Source organism: Gymnodraco acuticeps, unplaced genomic scaffold (genome assembly GCF_902827175.1).
Source record: "Gymnodraco acuticeps unplaced genomic scaffold, fGymAcu1.1, whole genome shotgun sequence".
Classification (NCBI taxonomy): domain Eukaryota; kingdom Metazoa; phylum Chordata; class Actinopteri; order Perciformes; family Bathydraconidae; genus Gymnodraco; species Gymnodraco acuticeps.
This window is the reverse complement of record NW_022990358.1, coordinates 1309721-1331407: the sequence shown is the minus strand read 5'-3', so window position 1 is coordinate 1331407 and position 21687 is coordinate 1309721. Positions and strand designations below refer to the sequence as shown.

General features: G+C 40.8%; 1 protein-coding gene across 2 annotated transcripts in view; it reads right to left on the bottom strand.

Moving 5' to 3' along the window:
• The window catches only part of arhgap24 (Rho GTPase activating protein 24), a 72065-nt gene that overhangs the window by 24340 nt on the left and 26038 nt on the right, over window positions 1-21687 (bottom strand). Inside the window, exon 3 of one of the 2 annotated variants that reach the window (XM_034224148.1) lies at window positions 18458-18545. In XM_034224148.1, the coding sequence (XP_034080039.1) occupies window positions 18458-18545 (88 nt within the window). Of the gene's footprint in view, window positions 1-2902; window positions 3324-18457; window positions 18546-21687 lie in introns of those variants that run through there. The other variant, XM_034224151.1, reaches the window with a different exon arrangement.

The window sequence follows — 21687 nt, the reverse complement described above, 5'->3', positions numbered from 1 at the left end:
CTGATGAGGTGGAATAAGAACCACAACCATTTTTGGTGCAAAAAATAGCAGAAGCATCCGTGTCGCTGTGTTTATAAACTGCTGCCTGTATCTGTCTGTCAGTTATTTTTAATGTGTGTTTCTGCCCACAAATCTGTGTGACCGAAGCAGGCCCCATAAAAACCTCCTGTTGACTCGCATCAGAATTATTCAGACAGCGAGAAAGACAGCATCCATCAGCTTGGGCAAGATAAGCCTGTTTTCATTTTGGCCATCGCAGCAGTCCTGTCTGCGTAGCCGCTCCACATCCTTGTTGTTTTTTCTGACAAAGCTGGCCAAAGCAGTGCTTGCCGGAGAGGGCTGCAGTGCAGGGGGAGTGCAGTTCAAATAAAAAGATTGGTGGTGATCTAAGTGGAGAGACAGAGAAATGCTGACGTTGATGTTGGCTCTTTGTGTGTTTGAGTGTACACTGCTGAACTGTTGTTGATGTTGATCGGTCCGTTTTTCTGCTTTAATGCTTAAATAATGCTGTCAGAAATATAATGTTTTTTTGACTATGTAAATGTATTGATTCCACAATGTAATGGCCACTGGGTAAGATCTCCCGCTAAAATTTGGTTTATGGCATTAACAAAAAGCAGTGTGTTCTGTGTTTTTTTTATTATTTTTGTTAAAAAGTAAGTACTAGCTCAGATGCTAAACTTGTCAAATGATGTCATACAGTGAGTTTTATTGCTGCTTTTACTGCCATCACAAGTCTTATAGTCACCACACTTCCAATAAATTATTTTCTCTGTAAAATCAGTGTAGTTCTTAATCTGATCTTTATTTAGCACAATCATCAGTATTATTAGTTGCTGGCCATTCAGGGAAGCATAAGAGTAAGTTTAGATACTAGATTGTTCTGATGTGCTTTCTATTGTCACATGGACTGGTTTTAATGCTGGCTAGTACCAATACAGCCAAGAATGATCTAATTCTTGATATAACTAAAGTCAGACGAACCCATAAGAAAGTTGAGCAGATGCTGAGGATATCTAACTAATTGGACAGTGTTCATGATAAAAAATAAATAAATGCTGAGCTTATCATTTCATAAGAAACTGTTTTAATCATTAAGTTCTCAAACATATAAAACACCTCTCTTCCTTTTCCTCCTTCAACACTTCTTGAAATCTCGTTTCACAGGATCCAACATTGTATTTCTCCTTTCTCCCATCTGTTGCTTCAGGTTGTTGCAGGAGAACGTCTCTCCCAGGACGGATTTACAGGCAGGCAGGGAGCCATGAATTCAGGAGTGTGCTCTGTTATCAGCCTCAAGCAGCCAAGCAAAGTGAAATTTGACCCGGCTGAGAATGCTTTTTTGCTTAGCATGATTTTCCTTCCTCTGGAAAGACTTTTTTTAAAGCTACATATCAAGTGGGTGGCATTTAAGCGGCACAAGGTGTACAAGCTTATGTTATTATACAAGTTATTCTGGCTTGTGTCAGTATAGCTTAATACTTACAAGTTATAAGTGTACATGGGAATTGCTAAACGTTGTATGTAGTCTTCCTTTTGTTAACATTGAGATATGTAATGTTTGCTTAGTTTATGTGTCATGATCAGCAGGGTGCAGAGCAATAAAACATTTACTGTTAGAGATGCTCTCTGCTAATGAGGTCTTGGTAGGCTGGCCTCATCAGTCTAGCGGACTGCCTTTCATTTTTGCAAACAGTTTGCAATCACATTACTAAATTGGTTTGACATTTTCACAAGAAACCATCTATAAGGCTATAATACTTTACAAGTGCGATGGAAAATGTTCCATAATCTTTGCTATCTCTTGGCAGCGAGGGAAGACTCAGATTGCTGCTTTTATATTTACTCATTCAACAGTCATTGGAATATTGGAAAGGTGTTACTTTACACACCAAAAACTGTGCACAGGTGTTGGAAAGTACAACTGCAGATGTGGGAAATAAATGGTTTTAAGCCTGTTGGGGCTCCAATAGGATGTCAACTAAGAAAGAAGTTTAATATAAAAATAAATCTTGGGAAGTGGAGAAAGGAATAAGTGAGTTTACCAGACCTCTGTTGCTCCTCGTCTCTGTTTGAGTAAAATAACATAAGTACATTAGCTTCTCACACATCCAAATCTCTGGATGAACTGTCAACAGCTTAATTGCATTTTGGGTAATGTAGGCGCCATATTTTGACGAGGAAGCAGAATGTGTGGAATAAATAAGGTGTGATGTGTTTCTGCTTCTGCCATACAGTCCTGAACTTTTGTTCCTTTTTCATGTCCTAGAAGCAATGTTTGGTCCTAAAATGTTTTCCAATGTTAATGTAGTTATAAGTCCCAGCAGATAACAGCATGTTCTTAAGGGGAAAGAGAAACTGCAGTGTAGTGTAAATGATAACGAATGACACAGGAAGGAGGATCTTCATTAAGCTCCAAGAGATGAATGGTTATTGCCATTTTGTCAATACAGCATCACAAATGCCCCTCTTCAAAAGACAAACTGCATATGAAAAGACACATTTTATGAGAAATAATAAATCAGTTATTCATAGTTTGCAGATGGATAAATAAATAGAAAGCAAGGTCACATTAACGGCGGGAAAATCAAAAACGCAAGCATCATAAACTGCTCATCTGAAATCACAGCTGTAATAAACATAAGCTGTGAACCGTTACTTGTAAAACGCCCATCTGCTGAAATGATGAATGGACAGCATATGGAAAAACCGCTGTCTCAATGAGAACAGAAAGTGAGTAAGAACACATTTAAGACAACTAAAGCTACAGAGAAATCGTTCCACCCTTTTCCTGTAGTTTGAACTACAAACTGATCTTATAATATCACCGCAAATCAAATTAAACGCTCACAACCAGAGGCAAATGCGTTAGTATTCAATTCTGTAATGTAGAGAGACAGACCTGGGTTGGAGTTAAGATCCATGGGGTGCAGAGGCGTGCCCCTTCCTCAGCTGGACGGTGAGGGAGCAAAAGCCACGCTGAGGCTCCTGACCGCCGACCCCCCCGTGCCACTTCTTCATCTGTTCTCGTTCGGTGCCACAGTCAGATTTGTCTCCTTCTGTTTCTACTAAAACTCACTGCTCACTACCACTTACTACTGTCCTTCCTTCTCCCCCTCCTCCTCTCTTCTTGCTTCCTTCCACCTCATATAACTCTTTTTGTCTAAAACTTCATTTTACCAAGTCAAAGGGAGGTCACTGTCACACAGCAATCTGCAACACTTGTAGGCAAAGTCAGGCTGAGGCTAGTCTGTCTGCATCTCAGAAAGCCTTTCCTCTGCAAATATCTGCTGAAAGAGCAGAGGAAGCACATTTCTAAGTCACACACGATAGAAGTGTAGGAGACGGCAGCCGAATGAAAACGAGTGAGACAGCGAGCCGAAGGCAAGATGTTCTCTGAAGGAAGTGAGAGGGGTGGGGTGGGGGCTGCTGCTGGTGGTGGTGGAGGGAGTGCATCGTAAATCAAGCAGCCCTCCCCAAAGTGGGGACCTGTAAATCTGGTGAAGGAAGAGTGGGCACTCGGCCAAATGACTCATCCACAGCGCTCTATAAATACAGCCACACAGGGTCCACAAGCTGCAGCTACTGGTGGCCAAGAAGCCCTGAGACACCGGGGTTTCTCCATGCTGGAGGACCTCTTTAATAGGCTTCTTATCGTTATTCAATCTCACCCATCATTATTTGCTTCATCAAATGGCACAGAGCGCCCCTTTGAACCTGAGAGTGATTACATTTTAAGACCCAACATTACCTGTTGGATTTAACTCAGAGGGGGGAAAAACGGGTTGTGGGAGACATCTAAATATTTATCCAGACAGAAACCAGTTTACATACCATTGGTCTGATTTTTCAAGTTAAGTGTCCCCACCAGACAAACACACAGCAGTAGCCAGGCAGAAAGTTCACTGGAAGTTAATATGTGCTCACCTGATACATGTGGGAGCAGGGGTTGTGGACGGGGGGTTAGAAGGGGAGACTAATGGAGGACATTGCTATGTGACATGTCAAATACCGATCCTCTCAATAAGGCTGTTATGCAAGCATCTGCGCTTCCTGTCAGGTCCCTCTATTAGGCCAGAGACTTGGCCTGTTTGCATTTCCTCTATAAGATCTCAGTCTCAATCACAGGAATAATAACGCAGGAAGAAGGCGGTCTGGAATTTTCAAACAGGAGATGAGAATGAGGCAGATATTTCTACCACATACATAAAGAGTGACGCCTATTGTTTAGACGGACTACATTCCCCGGTCTCCTGCTCTCTGTCACGTACCTTTTCCAATCACCAGTTCAACAGCTCTTCACACGAGTGGTTGAGAAGTAAGGATCGTATGCATGGGTTAAATACATGTGTGTACAAATCTATGGTTGTGTGCATTGCTTTCTCAATACCTTACATCTGTTGCCCTTCACAGGTCAGATACAAAACGATTTACCACCACAAGCTGCTACTGTAGTTAGTCATCTTTTTTATTTTGTGACAGCTTCGAGAGTACATAGTGTGCTACACAATTTAAAATCTTGTAGCAGGCAACATTAAATGTCCACCTCTGGTGTTGTTATTGCAGCTGCCTTTTCCCATTTAGTGGTTGATCAATCATGGCTTTATGAAAAATGGGCTTCATAACTCACTTGAGCCATTATAGGAGCTCGTACAAGAATTTGGACCCATCATTCAAATATATAAACTTCAAACGGTGTTGTTATAGAGACTTGTAAAAGGACTGTAACCACTGAGCAGATTGCTGATGAAGATACCGACACCATGTAAAACCATCAGTCATGTTCATGTGCTGTCATACAGTTGTAACTTCCCACTTACAAAACAAAGCATATTGTTTACTGTCAGATCCAATGCATTCACATTGTATGCATATGCAGAAGTAAGGCACAACATGGTGCATTCTTAAAGAAATCTTTGAATTACATTTGATACACAAAACGTTAATCCCTATATTCTAGCCTCATGCATGAGCATAACCCACCAAAAACGACGTTCTTGAGGTGCAAGTTTTCTTTTACTCCGTTTGAAGTGAAAGTATTTTCTTAACAAACTTAACTTCAAATTGAGAGATGCAAACCATTACACCCAACATCAGATTACCTTAAAAGGACAATGTTTCCTACAATTTTGGATTTCCCCCTACAGTCAGTGAACTTAACACTCTCCAGACCTACTGCCGTAATGAGCAGTCTGGGAGAATCCCACACAGAAGGGAGGCATCCTTGTCAGAGAGTCCAATGCCCCCTTGAACAAACCTGATCATTATAAATATCTCCTCTCAACGTTTACGGAGCCTGAACAGCTTCCATCCAGACTCCCACAGCACCTCCTGCAACATTACCTTGGGAAAACTGGTCAGAGACCTTTCACCAATCCATAACGCCACATGTAGTCATAATTAGCCAACTCCAAACCTTTCAACGTTCTCTGAGAGGGTCAAAAAAGATGTTCCCTTTGCCTTGACAACCACCCAAGTCTGCATTGTTACTTTTAAATATATTTGACAGTCAGCCAGTTGCCTTTCCAGCGTCTTGTCACAGACTTTCAGAGGAAGGGAGTTTGAGTTGTCTGCGTGCTGTTTAAAGACACAATCCCTCAAATGGTCTGCTTTCAGTATATGCCAGTACAGTCGACCTGCTCCTAAATTCATGGTCACACAGAGTCTTTTCAATCATGGCTCTCCAACATTATCAAGAGGTATTTCATCTACAGTATGCTGCCTTGACATTAATGCATTTCCTATATAGCAGCCTCTGCCAAGGAAAAGTTCTCAGACTTATTTTCCTCCTTTTTCTGCAGAATAAAGGATGTGTCCGCTGGGTTTTTACTTTCCTAAACTGCTTCTTACACCTTCCAACTATTTCCCCAGTAGATTGTAAGCATTTCCCAGCCTCTGGAAAAGCACACTAAGCAACGTTCAGCCTCCACCACCTGGGCCACTGAATGGTTTCCCAGAAATCGATAAGGAGCAAGTAAAAAACATTTTCTCTTTTCCTCAACAAAGCTTGTACTTCAGCAACTAGGCAGCAGCTTTGTTGGCAGAGAAAATCACCATAAACCAAACAACAGAAAACAAATGTAATTCCGACCTGATAGTAACAGTACATTAAACATATATGGATTGCTAAAGTAAAGTTGTCGCGAAATGTATTGCCACCAATCCATCATGACTGCCTGTACAAAATGTGATGCCAATTAAAAAAGTCAGTAAAGTCATTACAACGTTTACGATTACAAATATATGTACATAATTTCATGGCAAATCATCCAACAGTTGTTGAGGTATTTTCCAATAAAAAAACTAAAATGTCGACCTACTGATCTTTTAGTGATGCTAAATAAAAAGTTAGTATATTACCAAAGTCTGTGTGACTCTTCCTCTGGGGACTATGAATGTCTGAATGATTTCATTACAATCCGTCAAAAAACTGATATAATTCAATCTTGGGCAAAACTGTGGACCCAACGAGGGATTGACAGTCATCCACGCGGCTAACATGGCTTAAACAAACACACAATTATATTTACTGTAATGTCATCACAATGCCAAATGAACTGTCACACTGTCGAACACAAACATCTTCTGCCTGAAATCTAACGTCGGGAAAATGTAAATAAAGTAGCCAGTTATCTTCAGTTGTTGGATTGTGGCTTTATAATGTGGAGGGATATAATACTGGCTGACATCATTCAACATGAAAATCCTCTTTGTTGACTAGTGACTACATGTATGTTCTCACTTCATGCAGCCCCTTTGTAATGCTGAGTGCTTGGATCATAAATTCAGATCTCAAGTGAAACTACAAAAAGGAATGTAAATCTTGGAGGCCCCATATGAGCAATGTCAACAGCAGCAGGAGGCAATATGCTGCTGTGTCACAGACAGCAGCTTAATGACTTCTTACACATGCTGGTAAAACATGGATGTGCATAAACATGTCTACACACACACACACACACACACACACACACACACACACACACACACACACACACACACACACACACACACACACACACACACACACACACACACACACACACACACACACACACACACACACACACACACACACACACACACACACACACACACATGCTGAGGAAGATAGAGCGGAAAGAGAAGTTCAGTTTCGTTATGGCAATGTCAAATCACAAGTGAATTCTTGAGAGGGAAAGGACACACTCTGAACGGATAGAGTAGTGGGGGTCGTACAAATGAGGATCATTTTCACTTGATGCTAAAAATATTCTTGTCATTCATGCTGTTCCCGGCATCTTTGTTTTTCATCATATTAATATCCATAAATTCCACTGCTTTCCCTCTAAACGCATGCCTTGATACTGCCACTTCATGCCTCCTGGATTTATGATGCATTACAAGCTGGGCACTATACATCCAACTGCTAATTGAATCAATATGTCAAAACATGGAGTCTGAAACAGAGAGCTGCTTCTTGTTTATATACTCTGTGTCAGATTCATTTGATCAAACTTGCATATTGATTAATGTATATTCTAGGTATGACAGTGAAGTAGGTGTAGGAGGTGTTGTCATTTTATTTATTATAGCTGAGTGGGGCTGTCTCCCCGTTCTCCTTGGAGTTTGATAGCTGGACCTTCATTTTTATGATTCAATTTTATGATGTTTTTATTAAAGCTCTTTCAGGGTTATCACGTTAATCCTCTAACTTTTCCTGATGCTACTGATCTTGTATATTATAGCTAACAACACACATTGGTTTTAAATTGTATCCAACAACTGTTGTGCGCCCCCTGCCTATGCTGTTCTCTTTATTCATCTGTTTGATTGGTGTGAGCACTTGTCTTTTACCTTATTTAACTTTCCTAAAGATTGTTTCATTTTATGTTCACATTGTCTTGTAACTGTTTTATATTTGTCAGATTTATTTTCAGAATAATTTTTTTTCAGAAATATGCTTACATGTAAGGCAAGGCACGCTTATTTATATAGCACCTTTCAACACAAGGCAATTCAAAGTGCTTTACAAAAAACGAAAGACATTAAGAAAATGGCATTTAAAATCAGTCATTACAAATAAAAGATAATAAAATAAACATTAAAAGAAAAAATACATGGATAAAAGTTACAGTGCAGTTTACATTACATGTACATTTTATATAAGCTGTATGAGATATTCAGTGACCCCATTCCTCAACCTTTGAGATGAATAGTTGAATCTCTGAATTCATGGAATCTATCAAAGACTTTGATGAATTGTATTCAGAGAATTATGATGCCAAAATGATCTGCTCACTCGCTGTCCTCCGGGATATAATGAAGTCACAGTGCCCTCTATGAAATAAAAAAACATAAGCAAGGGCAGAACATCGGGAGGATCTTAATGGGGTATAAAGGAGGTCTTTGCCATCAGATCTCATCAGTAAAACAGGTTAGATCACACATTGTATTAAAGTTAGATCACACCTGGAGAGTAACTAATAGGAATCTACAGTATGTATGTGCTATATATATCAACAATACATTTTTGAAAGGTGTTTGTCAGGTTTGCAATTTAAGTCCAATCTAATTTAATGTATATATAAATTAACTTGCAGTTCAGTGATCAATGTGCTGCTCTTGGTCTCTCCCTCCTATATACACTGTAGAGAAGTATCCATTTCATGCTGATGAGATGATACACATTGAATAAGGTAGTTCTGGAATAAACACAATTACAATGTAAAACTAAACCAGTAGCCATTGAACCTTTGCCTATACAAAGTGTTAAACACAAACACACACATACAGCCAATACCAGCAGCAGAAGTTATCCATGACTAATGTGACATGGGGGCCTCCATACATCTGGACACTGATATGTCAGCACCACAGATTAATATGCTTTCTCAATTACTCTAACAGGGATCCCCTAACCTTGAACACTGATACCTATAGAGAGTAATACTCCCAGCTTGCCCTATTTTGTTACCATCCACGAACAAGCAGAATAATTGTTTGGGTTATTAAATCCCCCCTGCTGGCTTGGGCCTATGTTTATTAAATTCACCCATCCATCTTCCTATCATCAACTTCAGGTGTATATAGTCAACATGACAGCTTATAAGCAACCTCCTCATAATGAACATTCAGGGTCTGTAGTCTTCTAATAGCTTGTCTGTCTTCACCCTCCAATAATCATTCAGTCATTACTTTTTATTTAGAAACTGACTATATATTGAGATTAGCATGTTGTCCTGGTAAAACACATTCAAAGTATTATCATATAATATCATTAACAGGAATAATAACAATAAGAAGGGTCTCTAAACATGCTTCAAACATCTTTGAGTCTGATTTACTTACACTGCCTTGCGTGAAGACTAATTTTTACATTGTGATTATCATAACTCAATCACACAGGTCACACTGTATAAATAAGACATTTACCTCAGTGACATATGACACTCATAAGTCACTGCAGGGGTCATAAACGCGACTACCTGGCTGTCAACCAGGCATGCATGTAATGATAAGGAGCATTAATTGTAGATGCTCTTAATCAAAAAAGCATGAATACAAAAACAAAAAGGACATATACAACTTGGTAAATGAATATGATGCTTATATTTTAGCTAGGGGCAAAAAGATAATAAATACAGGCAGCGAAATGCGATAAAATGTAAGTAGAAGGTGATCAAACTTAAGAAAAACGCACACAAAAGTTTACTTTGAACCAAAGCTCTGAACTGCTTCTCACAGTCCTCATCAGCAGTTTGTCAGCATGTTAACAAAAGCTTAATAGTTACATTATTTTGTGCTCCATTTTCCCGATACCATAATACCAAAACCATAACAATACAGTGTAAAATACAATCTGAACTTTAGTCATTTCTGTACACAGAGATGTACCTTGGATTAAATATCAGCACACAGACTAAAATATGTTAGAATTGATTAAGTATGAATTATACTCAATTAGTTCATTGTTCCAATTTTTGACAAAATATGGAAATCCATGTTTTGATACTATGTTATTCAATGCAAATAATATCACATTTGAGTACAAAATAATAGGATTTTCCTCCGTCACTGCAATGACTTAGACATCCACATGAGGGCACTATCACCTTTATTAAAAAAGAGCTCTGAGGCTTCATCCTCACTTCACCTCAGCACGATGTCAACTCAAAACGAGGAAATGCCCAGACATTACTTTACGTTGCACAATAATCTGAAGCTAAACATAATCTTTGATGCTGGTGGAAGAGGACACCTCTTCAGGTGTGCATAGACTCAGGCTGAGCCCTGCATGTTAACAGCATTCAGGCTGGAGGCTGTCTACCTGCTCATGGCAGGTTGATGCCAAGGTCCTCTCATGAATGAATGGACGTGGCCTCTGGGGATAAGTGGAGAAATATTCCCATAATTCAGCAGGGGTGACTTGCTGTGGCCTGACCACTCTAACCAGACTAACAAGAGCATTTTAGAGAGGGGGCAAAAGACTGCGCAAGAAAAAGAGAGTGACATTCTGAACAGCCTGTGTTTATCAGAGCTTGGGGATAGAGGAGCTGCACTTCCATCAAAAACACAGCGGGGAGTGTTTCCTGTGTTGATTCTCGTTTGATGGGAGTGGGATGATTAATCACAGTTAGACCACAGGGATTGACATTTAGCTACAAGTACTTATGCAGCTTTGTGTGATGAATAAACAAAGAGTCTGTGCCATTGTGTCTGAATGCATCGTTTGCTGAAGGCAGGCTCTGCCATCTCACTGTTTTGGAGTCGCACAACCCATATCCCTGGAGCTAGGAGTTATGTTACATCACCTCGCTGTATTCAGATCATACCTGACATTCTTTGGAGGATTCACTAAGATCAGATAAAGCTGCATGCGGATCCTGAGCAGCAGGATGTCCCGATATATGGATTGAGAGAAATCCAGCTTTTATTCTGTCAGCACCACCTGTGTGTGCGAGATACTCTTAAGAAGTTTCTTGTTCTTTGATCGCAAATGGAAGTACGGAATTTTAGAAAAGTTTGCAGTTGCAGGAAATATAGGCTGGTAGAAAATGTCTTGTATCATAATCAGTGCTGGAATTGGGCCGGTACTCACCGGTACGCACGGCACTTCTGGTTCTGACCCATGGAGTACCGGCACTTCTTGCTCAGTACCGGCATGCTGGTGGTACTCCGGTACTCATGCACCGTGCCAGTACTCAACACTCTCCCGCCGTTCTTATTATACATCCATATATATATATACAGCCGCCCGGTACTCAGTAGATGCGTCATGAGGTGCCGAACGGACATTCTCATCGCTCTAACCGCTGGAGTTTCACAGCGGCTGTCAGCTGTTTACTCCTGTCATTCAAACAGAACGTGCTGGAGAGGGGGCGGGGCTTATCTTCTCCATGTAAATACTGTGGTGGAAACGACTATGTCAAAATTAACCTATTTGACCGTGATTTAATAGTAATACACGTTTCAAAATAATAATAATAATGCCGAAGTAACAACATACTGAAAACTGTTAGTAAAACCATGTTTTAATGCTTTACAATTTACATACCTAGATGCACGTGTGTTGTGTTTATGCAGTGCAACTCCCACCCAGTGGGTGGCTATGTAGAGTGATAGAACAGAGCAGGCACGCCCCCGAGAGAAGGAAAGCAAGTCACGTCACAAATTAGCATTTCTAAAATGTTAGCGTGGATTAATAAAAGTGCAAAAAGACAGTGGTTGTCGCCGGAAGAAACTTCAAATACAGAGAATGCTGTGCCTGTGTTGGAAATTGTGTCTGATGGGGAGCTTTCTTTGGTTGATCCTCCTGCTCCAAGTTCTAGTGCATTAGCATTAGCACTAGCTCCGCCGCCTCCTCCAGAGCCTCTAACGTTAGCTGCTGCTGGCGCAACTGCCACCACCAACACCGGGCAAAGCGATGCACCTGACTGCTGGACAACGGACCAGGTGCAATATTTTTGCAAGACCAATGCATGGCTCCTTCTTAAAGATAAGAAGCTAGGATGTCGGATATGCAGAGATGTCAAATATTTGGGAATACACACTGGACAAGGACTGAAACTGTCAACTGAATGGGGTGAGTGTGCAGTGTCTCATTTCGGTGTTGACAAGGGCAAACAACAAGCTAGCCTGAGAAAAAAAAATCAAAGAACATAAAGAATCACAAGCCCATGTAAAAGCTGCTGACATCCTTACATCTGCTTCACGTGAAACTATTCAACATCAAGTGCAGTCTATGCATAAATCTGAATTAGACACCACTATCAGAGTTTTTCGAACGGCATATAAAATTGGCAAACATAGCCGGCCATTCACAGACATGCCAATTGATTTGAATGTACAGAAACTGAATGGGCTAAACGTGGGCAGGGTTTTGCACTCCAATAAAACCTGTGGCGAAATCATCGACCACATAGCTCATGAGCTGAAGAAAAAAATGGCAAAAGACATTACAGAAAACCAAAGAAAACTCTGTGTTTTGGTCGATGAATCTACCACTATTAGTGGTAAAAACGGTGCTTGTTGTGTGTCTACGCTCAGCATTAGCTGATGCTGAGCCCGAAACGTTTTTTTTGGGAGCTGATCGAGTTGGATGGAACAACGGCTGATGACATCACAAAGGCGTTAATGGAGTGTCTTGGAAGAGATTTTAACGAGGACTTTTTAGGTCAGTGTTTCGTTTCTTTTGCATGTGATGGGGCTTCAGTCATGCTAGGGAAGAGAACAGGCGTTGCTACCCAGTTGTGTAGTAAATTCCCAAGCCTGTTTGTGTGGCACTGCTCCAATCATCGTCTAGAGCTGGCAGTTGGGGATGTGGTCAAGGAGGTCTCAGGGCTCAATCATTTCCAGATCTTTTTTGACAAACTCTATTCCTTGTTCCATGCCTCCCCCAAAAATCAGAGGCAGTTAGCGCAGTGTGCGCAAGCAGTCGGACAGCGTCTCCTGGTGATAGGGCGTGTTTTGTCCATCCGCTGGGTGGCTTCAAGTGAAAGGAGCGTCAGAGCAGTCTGGGAAAACTACAGAGTGCTTCATGATCACTTCACAAATGCTGCAAACGACATGAGCAGGGATTCCAGAGACAGAGCAAAGTACAAGGGCCTGGATGATGTGCTCACATCTGCAACGTTTGTCAGCAATCTGGGACTGATGTACGATGCGCTCACAGAGCTCAGCGACCTCTCTCGGCAACTCCAAAAAAGAGAGATGACACTGCCTACAGCAGATAGGCTCTTAACTCGAGAAATACGAGTTTTTGAATCCATGGTCACCATGCCTGGCCCACACATGACTACAGTTCATACAGCTCTAGCTGAGAAGTCCTTCAAGGGTGTTGCCCTGCGTGAGAATGGCAGGCTTGTACAGATTCATGCAGGTCAGTTTTTCCGCAGTATGGTAGAGAATCTGAGACACAGAATGACTTCCACAACCTCCTCTCATGTCAGCACAAGAGAAATCCCATTACATGGCCGGGAGGCCCGGGACAATCAGCTAATCCAGGACATGAAAGTTATCCATCCTGGAAGTTGGCCTGAAGAGGAGTTAGACGTACAGTATGGGGACGTAGAGGTGCTACGTTTGTGCGAAGTGCTGAAAGTGGACAGAAGAGAGACTGTTCAGGGCTTTCGCGAATACAAGGAAACCAGGGCATCCCGTACACCTGCTGCCATGGAGCCTCTACTGAAAGCAGTCCGAACCATCGCTGTCTCCACTAGTGAGTGTGAGCGGGCATTCAGCTGCATGAACGATATCCTTACTGCAAAAAGGAATGCTCTCTCTGTCAGCCGACTGTCCAGCCTGGTTTTCATTAAATGTAATGGACCATCACTAGGACAGTTCAATCCGGAACAGTATGTGAGGTCCTGGCTGGCAAAGGGAAGGAGAAGTGCTGATGAAAGAGCCTGTCCAGCTCCAGCCCCTGATACTGATGTCCCCAAGGCCTTCTGGAGCCTTTTCTAACAATGTGAAGTATATTGCAAAGCAGCTCACCCAGTGAGAAGACTTTTGGCATAATGTGCCGATTTGTACAGATCCTGGAGATAGAAGGACTTCAGACCAACCAGGGAGTTATCTGATCAGCTTGGTGTTCAATGTAACTCTTTACCATGGCTCAGACTTTGTTACTTGCAGTTACAGTTTCTCATTTTAGATTGTGCAAATTTTGCATTTGTTTTTACATGTTCTTTGTTCATGCTCTTTATCATTTTTCTGAGTTGGAAAGTTAGATTGCATCATAGTTTACTTTATACATATTTGTATTCTTCAGTGGTGAAGTATATTGCAAAGCAGCTCAGCCATGTGAGAAGACTTTTGGCACTTTTTCGTTTTTCGTTTTCTGAGTTGGAAAGTTAGATTGCATTCAAAATGTACAGAAATACTTAATTTTGTTAAAGCTTTTTATAAAAAATGCTTCTGACCAGAGCTTTGTTTCCTTGTCATTAATGTTGAACACCACCAGAGGGGCTCTCACCTGAAAGGTCTCTGCTTCATGTGTCTTCAGCAGAAGATCTAGACTTTGATTGCTATATTTTCAGTTAATATTGACCTTACTGAGCTTTAGCCATATCCGCTGCCTATCATAAAAAATGTTAAGTACAGTGAACCTTTCTAAAATATACAGTAGTAAAGAGACAAACCCACCAGCATTATAGTAGCCAAATTCTTGTTTGTGGGCTGTATATATAAAATTGACTTGAAAAAGTTGCTGATTTTAGAGTACTGGCACCTTTTTCATTCCAATTCAAGCACTGATCATAATGTAATCCTCAAGCTAAGCTTAAACATATAAAACATTAGAAACATAGATTTAGATAATGCTATGAACAGACATGTTGACAGCTGTATCAACATATACTTGTTGTGATTCTTCTTCTCTTTAGCTCAGGCCCATGTGTGCTTGCACATGTTGGAACGTGTCGCTGTGATGGAAGAACGTCACGGTGCTAAGCCTCGGTGTGGGCGAACATAACAAAAGCCTCATTGTGTCTGTACCATAGGTCTGTACCTGTGTGTCTCACAGTGATAAAATAAAGACATCGCCATGTTTCCAGTCTAAATATTGTTAACCATGTGGTTAATGTGCTCCAAAAGCCCCCTCTCCTCCTGAGTCTGCAGGTTTTACGCACATCATCCAGATGTGACAGAGACAAAGACAAGACAGAAGGACATGCAGAAAAAGCATCAACACAAGCAGACAAAGTAGCAGAGATGTTTTCAAGGAGCAGGTTAACTGAGAAAAGCTAAACATAGAGTGTGTTAATCAGAGAGCATAATCTCACATACAGATGTCCTGATGCTGATGTTCAGGCCCCTGGCAGTTACTCGACACCCGTCACATGCTCAAACCTTACCCTTACAAGACAACGGACATCTCTGTACAACTCTGACTTCCTCCCCATTTCCCCTCCTCAAACCAAACCCCCCCCATCACATCCCGTCTGTCCGTCTGCCAGAGACTGTCTACGTGTTGTGTTCAAACTGCACGGCCACATTTAGACCAGTGGAATAAATGTGTTGTGTTTTCCTTCCACTTGCTCTCCCTGCTTCTCTAAGACCTCTTTATTTGCTGTCGCATAACAAGCCATGTTCTTGTTTTCTATCCGTGTGAGGGCGTAGTTGTGGATGTTACCGAATGGCAAAAAACTGTTGAGCAGTATTTTTTTGTGGTATTTTAAAGAATTCAAGTCTGTTGAGACCTTGTTTTGCTTTACGTACAGGGAGTCATTTTCATTTCTGTAACGGCTCATTTTAACGGCATCTGAGACACCATAACAAGCCTGGCATTTATACATTTGAAAAATACGTTTTTAGAAGAACTGATGAGACTGAATTAGGACAAAACTATGAAAATGTTGCATTTACGATAAAGAAAGACTCATCAGTCATCAGTTTAGACCTTGGTTAAAAATACAGATATCCAAAGCAGAAGTCATTCATTATTTTAGGCATCCTTCAGGTAACCGCCCCTGATTTTTTAACTCCAACGCACCACAAATACTTTTGGATAAAAAGCTAGTGAGAAAACATCTGTCATTTTGTATTCCCTAATGGGAAGTCTTATATTATTGTACCTCTCATATTCTAAATCTATTAGGCCCAATAAAGCAGGGACTGTGTTCGCACATCCTACAACAACAACGTTAAAACTGGCAGATATTTGACTGCAATTACCATCACTTCCACAAAAAAAAACTACAGTATATCAGAAAACTGTTTCCAACAGACAAAAACATATGACATCTTTATGGTGACTTAAGTTGAATATGGCAGCTGGAAATAGCACCCTGTATACTGTGGAAATGTTGTGATGACTGCTATTCCAGATAGAGAAAACTCACAGGATTTTACATTTCCTCTCCCCTCTTTCAGTTTTTTTTTTATTAGAGCAGTTAATACAGGCTGATCCAGCAGGGGACACAATGAAAAAGTGTTTGGAGTGGTGGAGCCTGGAAAACAAAAACCCTAAGCCTCATAAGTCAAGAGAAATGGAAAGGTTGTCAATACACCAAACCAGAAGGAAAAATAAAACAGTTTTATGTAACCAACTTCTCCACATAGTGCAGCACCTACGAAGGGAAATGAAACTGAGACTGAACTTGGGCACATTTGAGTCAGTGAGGCATGTGATGACTCCTTCGGTGAACTGGATTTTAAGTAATACTCTGAAATGCAAATTGCATGATAATCAGACTGATCACCTGGCAACATGACAAACCCTAACCCTAACCCTATAGGACATTCTACATTACCCTAAAATATTTACACTAGCATGTTATGTTGTTGGGTGTGAATGTATTTGTTTAGTTTCTCTTTTACAGTAAAGCTTAACTCTGCTTGTGTCAAAAATCATAAAAATACCTAAACATGTATTTATTTCTACTGTATGTCATTTTCAGCTAGAGTAAAAAAAGAGAAGTGAAAGTTTTATTTTGAAACTTCCCTTTTATGCCATTTTTCTCACCGAATTCTTTTTTTGCAAAACAGCCTAATTTAGCCAAGCGTTACACACATTAAAAGCATTGCCGTTTATTTGGAAACACATTTTTAGATCCATATGGATAGTGTCAATAATTTACTACTAAAAGTATCAGGATTGAAAACTCAGTGCAGTGTGTCTCATCATCTACATGTCCTGTCAAAATGTCTTTGAGCAACACCCAATCCCTCCCTTTAAGCTGATCAAATAGCATCAAAACATCTCATATAATGCTTTTAGACACCATGTGCAGCTCTATATCCAGGAAACTATTTTTGCTCCACACATGTGCTAGTACATCAAAAATATATTCTACCATGGCATAGGCACACAAGCAGATGGAAAATGAAACAGTTGTATTATTTCTATGTAACACAACCACTTCCTACCATGAGAGCTATTACTCACAAGCTGACAAGTTGACTATTTCAATTTGAACATTAGCCTGCACGAAGAAAAAAAGCAACGGAAATTGCATGAAAAATAATCTCTGCAGGGATCTTTTAATCCTCATATGATGTGGAAACTATTTATATAAACAGCTAGGTAATTAGCAGTCAATATCAAAAACACCATCAAGATAATTTCAAGCGAACTCTCTTGTATTTGCACCACAGCTAGAGTTTTCAACTGTCAGTTCTGCCCAAATTACTGTTGGCTCACTTATGTTAACTGCCCCGGTATCTATCAGGTCACACTTATTTTGAGTATGTCCAATGGGGACCACAAATGATGTGAGAAATTGTCTTGATAACTCAGTTTCCTCTGAGAGATATTTACACCAGGGAGAATACAAAGATAAATAAAAAGCCAGTTGTTTGTGCACACATCTGGTGTTTCCTGTATGTTTTACTGTTTATGCTACTGCATCTTTTACCAGCTGTCCTTATTCCCCAGTGTGCATGTGTGTTTTAAATATCTATTCCATAGACTTAAATTCCAGGCATCGCTCCGCCTGGGAAAATACCCCCACTAGTCCTTAGTGTTGCAGTCCATGTTTCCTTACAGTCTCCTGGAGTAGTGCATGTGTTAGTCCTTGTGGTGAAGTGTTGGCAGTGTGGTTCAAGTCCGTTTGTGAGTCAGACTTCTGAGCTGAAGTAAATCAATTACTCATAAATTGAGATGAGATGGTCGACACCCCTCTCATATCAAATAGTAGAACCATCAAGCTTTTCGTCCCAACTATCAGCAACAAAGTCAATGAGTATTTTTCACACAGCGAAATCACTAACAGTTTATATATCATCGGAATCTATTATTGCATACCTCTTTAACGCTCTGTGCATGCAATCACAGCAAACAATAAGCAAATACATAGAGCGATAGAAAGCAGCATGTATAAAATCAGTAATTGGCATTGTTGAATTCTTGATGATTCTCACTCAATGTAATGCCTGTGCTGCAGTGAGCAACATTTTGTTTTTGTTCCTGCTTCAGTCCACATGAGTATTATCATTTTGCCCTTAGTTAAAATGAAAAATGTATTTTTCTTCCTACCTGAAATGATCTCGAAGAGAAATTTCCCTCCTTCATCGCCGCTGGTTGGATGTTCTGTAACTTTGTTTCCAGGTAAGAAAATGGCTCCCTGTGGAGAAACAACATTGACAGTTTAGAATAAGGGTATTTTTGATAAAACATTTAGGATTAAATGCTGACTTAACATCTTCGGCATTATACATCTGTTCAGTTAAGTATATATTCCCTTTACTTTACACTTATTCATCCTTATTGTTTAAAGGGGACCTATCATGCAAAATGCACTTTTTAATGTCTTTTATACATAAATATGTGTCCACGGTGTGTCAGGGAACTCACAAAGTGTCAGAAAACAAAACCCTCTCTCTTTTCCTCCGTACCCACATCTCTAAAAAAAAGAAAAGAAACGGGGGTGCAAACGAGCAGATTCAGGATTTTGGCTCCTATGACGTCATTGGCGGCATGTGGCACACGTGACACGTCCCAACCTATCGTCTCCGGCACACGTGACACGTCCCAACCTATCGTCTCCGGCACACGTGACACGTCGCAACCTATCGTCTCCGGCACACGTGACACGTCCCAACCTATCGTCTCCGTATACAGTCGTCTAGCTGAATCCCCTCTCGCAGCTGTGTGTATTCAGCAAGATGTCTGCAGGAGGCACTTAGAGTAAAGTTGTTATATAATACATATAATGGCACTGTTCTAGCGGTAAACACTTAAGAAAGAACATGTCAAGCTATGTGCTGTATCAGAAACAATGCGTGGCGTGTTTTGGGAGTAATGTGGTCTGTGTTTCCATTAGCAAGCATGCTAACACTCAGAGCTAATGCTGTAGGCTACTGGAGAAAATATGTGTAACGCAGTGGCGTTCAAAACGCACAATGACAGCGACCCTCTACCACACAAAACAACACCATTTATATAAACACCTATCATGACAGGGCACCCACAGCCAAGAAACAATTAAAAATGAATTAAGTCGGCACGGCGGCCCACATTGAAAATGACTTAGGCCTACCTTTGATGATCAAATCACTTAAACACAAAGTCCATCCTTTTGGATGAAGTACTTGATGGCGGGTCATTCAGATGATCCTTTGCCACTCCAGTTTATCATTGTAACTCAATCTTGAAAATAACTCGGTTAATAATTTCGCAACGATGTCCTCACTATCACTGAAGTGAGCCATCATGAACGAACTTATGCTAATCATACATCTGTCCGGCAGTGGCTCAGTCAGTAGGGGCTTGGACTGTGAGCCGTAGGGTCGCCGGTTCAGACCTAAATATGGAGTGTGGACTGCTACTCGGAGAGGTCCCAGTTCACCTCCTGCCCTGCCGTGGTGCCCTTGAGCAAGGCACCGGACGCGCAGTGCTTATTTGAATCATAGTTGCATTTAATTTGTAATGGGTTTTTTCAGATGTTACTGCACATCTGCCATTTGATATAACAGTTCACTCTGCAAGACCTTTCCATCTGCACTCCTGAGCTCAGCAGCTCACCAAATCTCATGTACCATAACAGGAGAAATATGTTTAAATCCCTGACATATTAGTCAAACTAGTTTGCATCATCATATCCAGTATTTCAACATATTTGCCAGTCAAAAGGTTGTACCCAAGTCCCCATGGGCGGGTCTGGATGATGGAGCTGAGCTGTTATAAAATGTGGCAAAGTGGCAGCATTATAGTGGATCACCATCTCTGCCTCAGCTCTGTCCACAATGATACATAATCTGGGTGACACTGGAGGTCAAATCATCTCTGCTTTAAATAGCAGGAGACTCAGCATCAGCTTTTTCCAGACTGTACCTCTCAGTGACCTTACTGTGGAGACTTTCTGTAGGTGAGAGAGGCAGATTTACAGCATGTGTCTGCACAAGAGACTGACACACTCACTGACTGGACCAGAGATTAGATATTTACCTCTAATATATCTGTACTCAGAAAGGCCACAGGTAGTATGTGAAAATAGTGTGTAATTTTTATATTTTATAACATTGTATCGGCAAAACGGTCAGTCTATAAGTTAAAAGTAATGTTGAATTGCTATATAATTCAACAAATCATTAGATGCAACCCTTAAGAATTACATATATTTTAACTACGTACACCACACGCTTAGCAATTTAGTAACTGCCCGGTAAATCACAAGTACCTCCATGTGGTAATTCTATCGGTACAACAAAGAAGTTACTTAAACTAGGGAGTAACTATTATGCAGTTAATTATTCTTCACAGATACAATGAGAAACTATAAACAAGGATTACAACACAACCAGCTGCAGGTTGACCCATTATGCATTCAAACAGTGACTCTTTACTTGATGAACATTGTTACATCCGTGCCACAATGCAGCATCTGACAGTCATTAGAGTGCCCTTCATCTGGTTAACGCAGACAAGATGTGCATTGGTGACAGCAACAGTATTAAGGAGCCAAACACATTAACAGGATCTGAGGGGAGTCCGTTTCCTTCCTGCAGAGAGAGAGCTCTTTAATGAGCCATAACTGTGACAACCAGGACGTGGAAACCCTACCTGAGGCCCAGATGAAGCTCTTTAAAAGGGTTATAAAGATGGGACAGACATGCTCACGATTGGAGGAATGAGTGTTTGATGTGGTTGTCCGCAAGGGAATCTGCTCAGCTTCAGTGTCATGGGATTAAAAACTTCTCTAAGAACTTCTTTTTTTTTTCTTCGAACACAGATCTTTTTGTCATGCACATTGTACTGGATCCAAGGAAACAAGAGATGACTTCAATGGTTCGTGTGTGGGTGAGATAGATTAAAACATGTATGCCTTATGGGTTGTGTATATTATTAGAAAGAAGAAAAGGACCTGTGTAGTTGCTCCATATTCCGAAGCCACAAAACCACTGATATTCCCTCCCCTCTGTTTCTAAGCCACAGCCACACTTTCCATACTGACATCCTCCCTGGTGGCCTGTTGTTTGCTGCAGACAAACCCCACCACAGACAGCGTAATATTTACAAAGCAAAGAGTAGCCTGGCCCAACCCAACATGGCAAGGGAACCCAACTTATTTTGGGGTTTTCTCTGCCATTTTAATAGTCGTTAACAAGGATGAGGTCATTTTTTGGAAACAGTGTAATGACATAAGCCCACTTATCTTTTGTTCTCAACTAAAAAGCTCTGCACACACATATGGGACAGAAGAGGCTCAGAGGAATCTGTTTGAGGGAAGCGACAGCAGGAAGCTCAGGTCCAAATTAAATCAAATT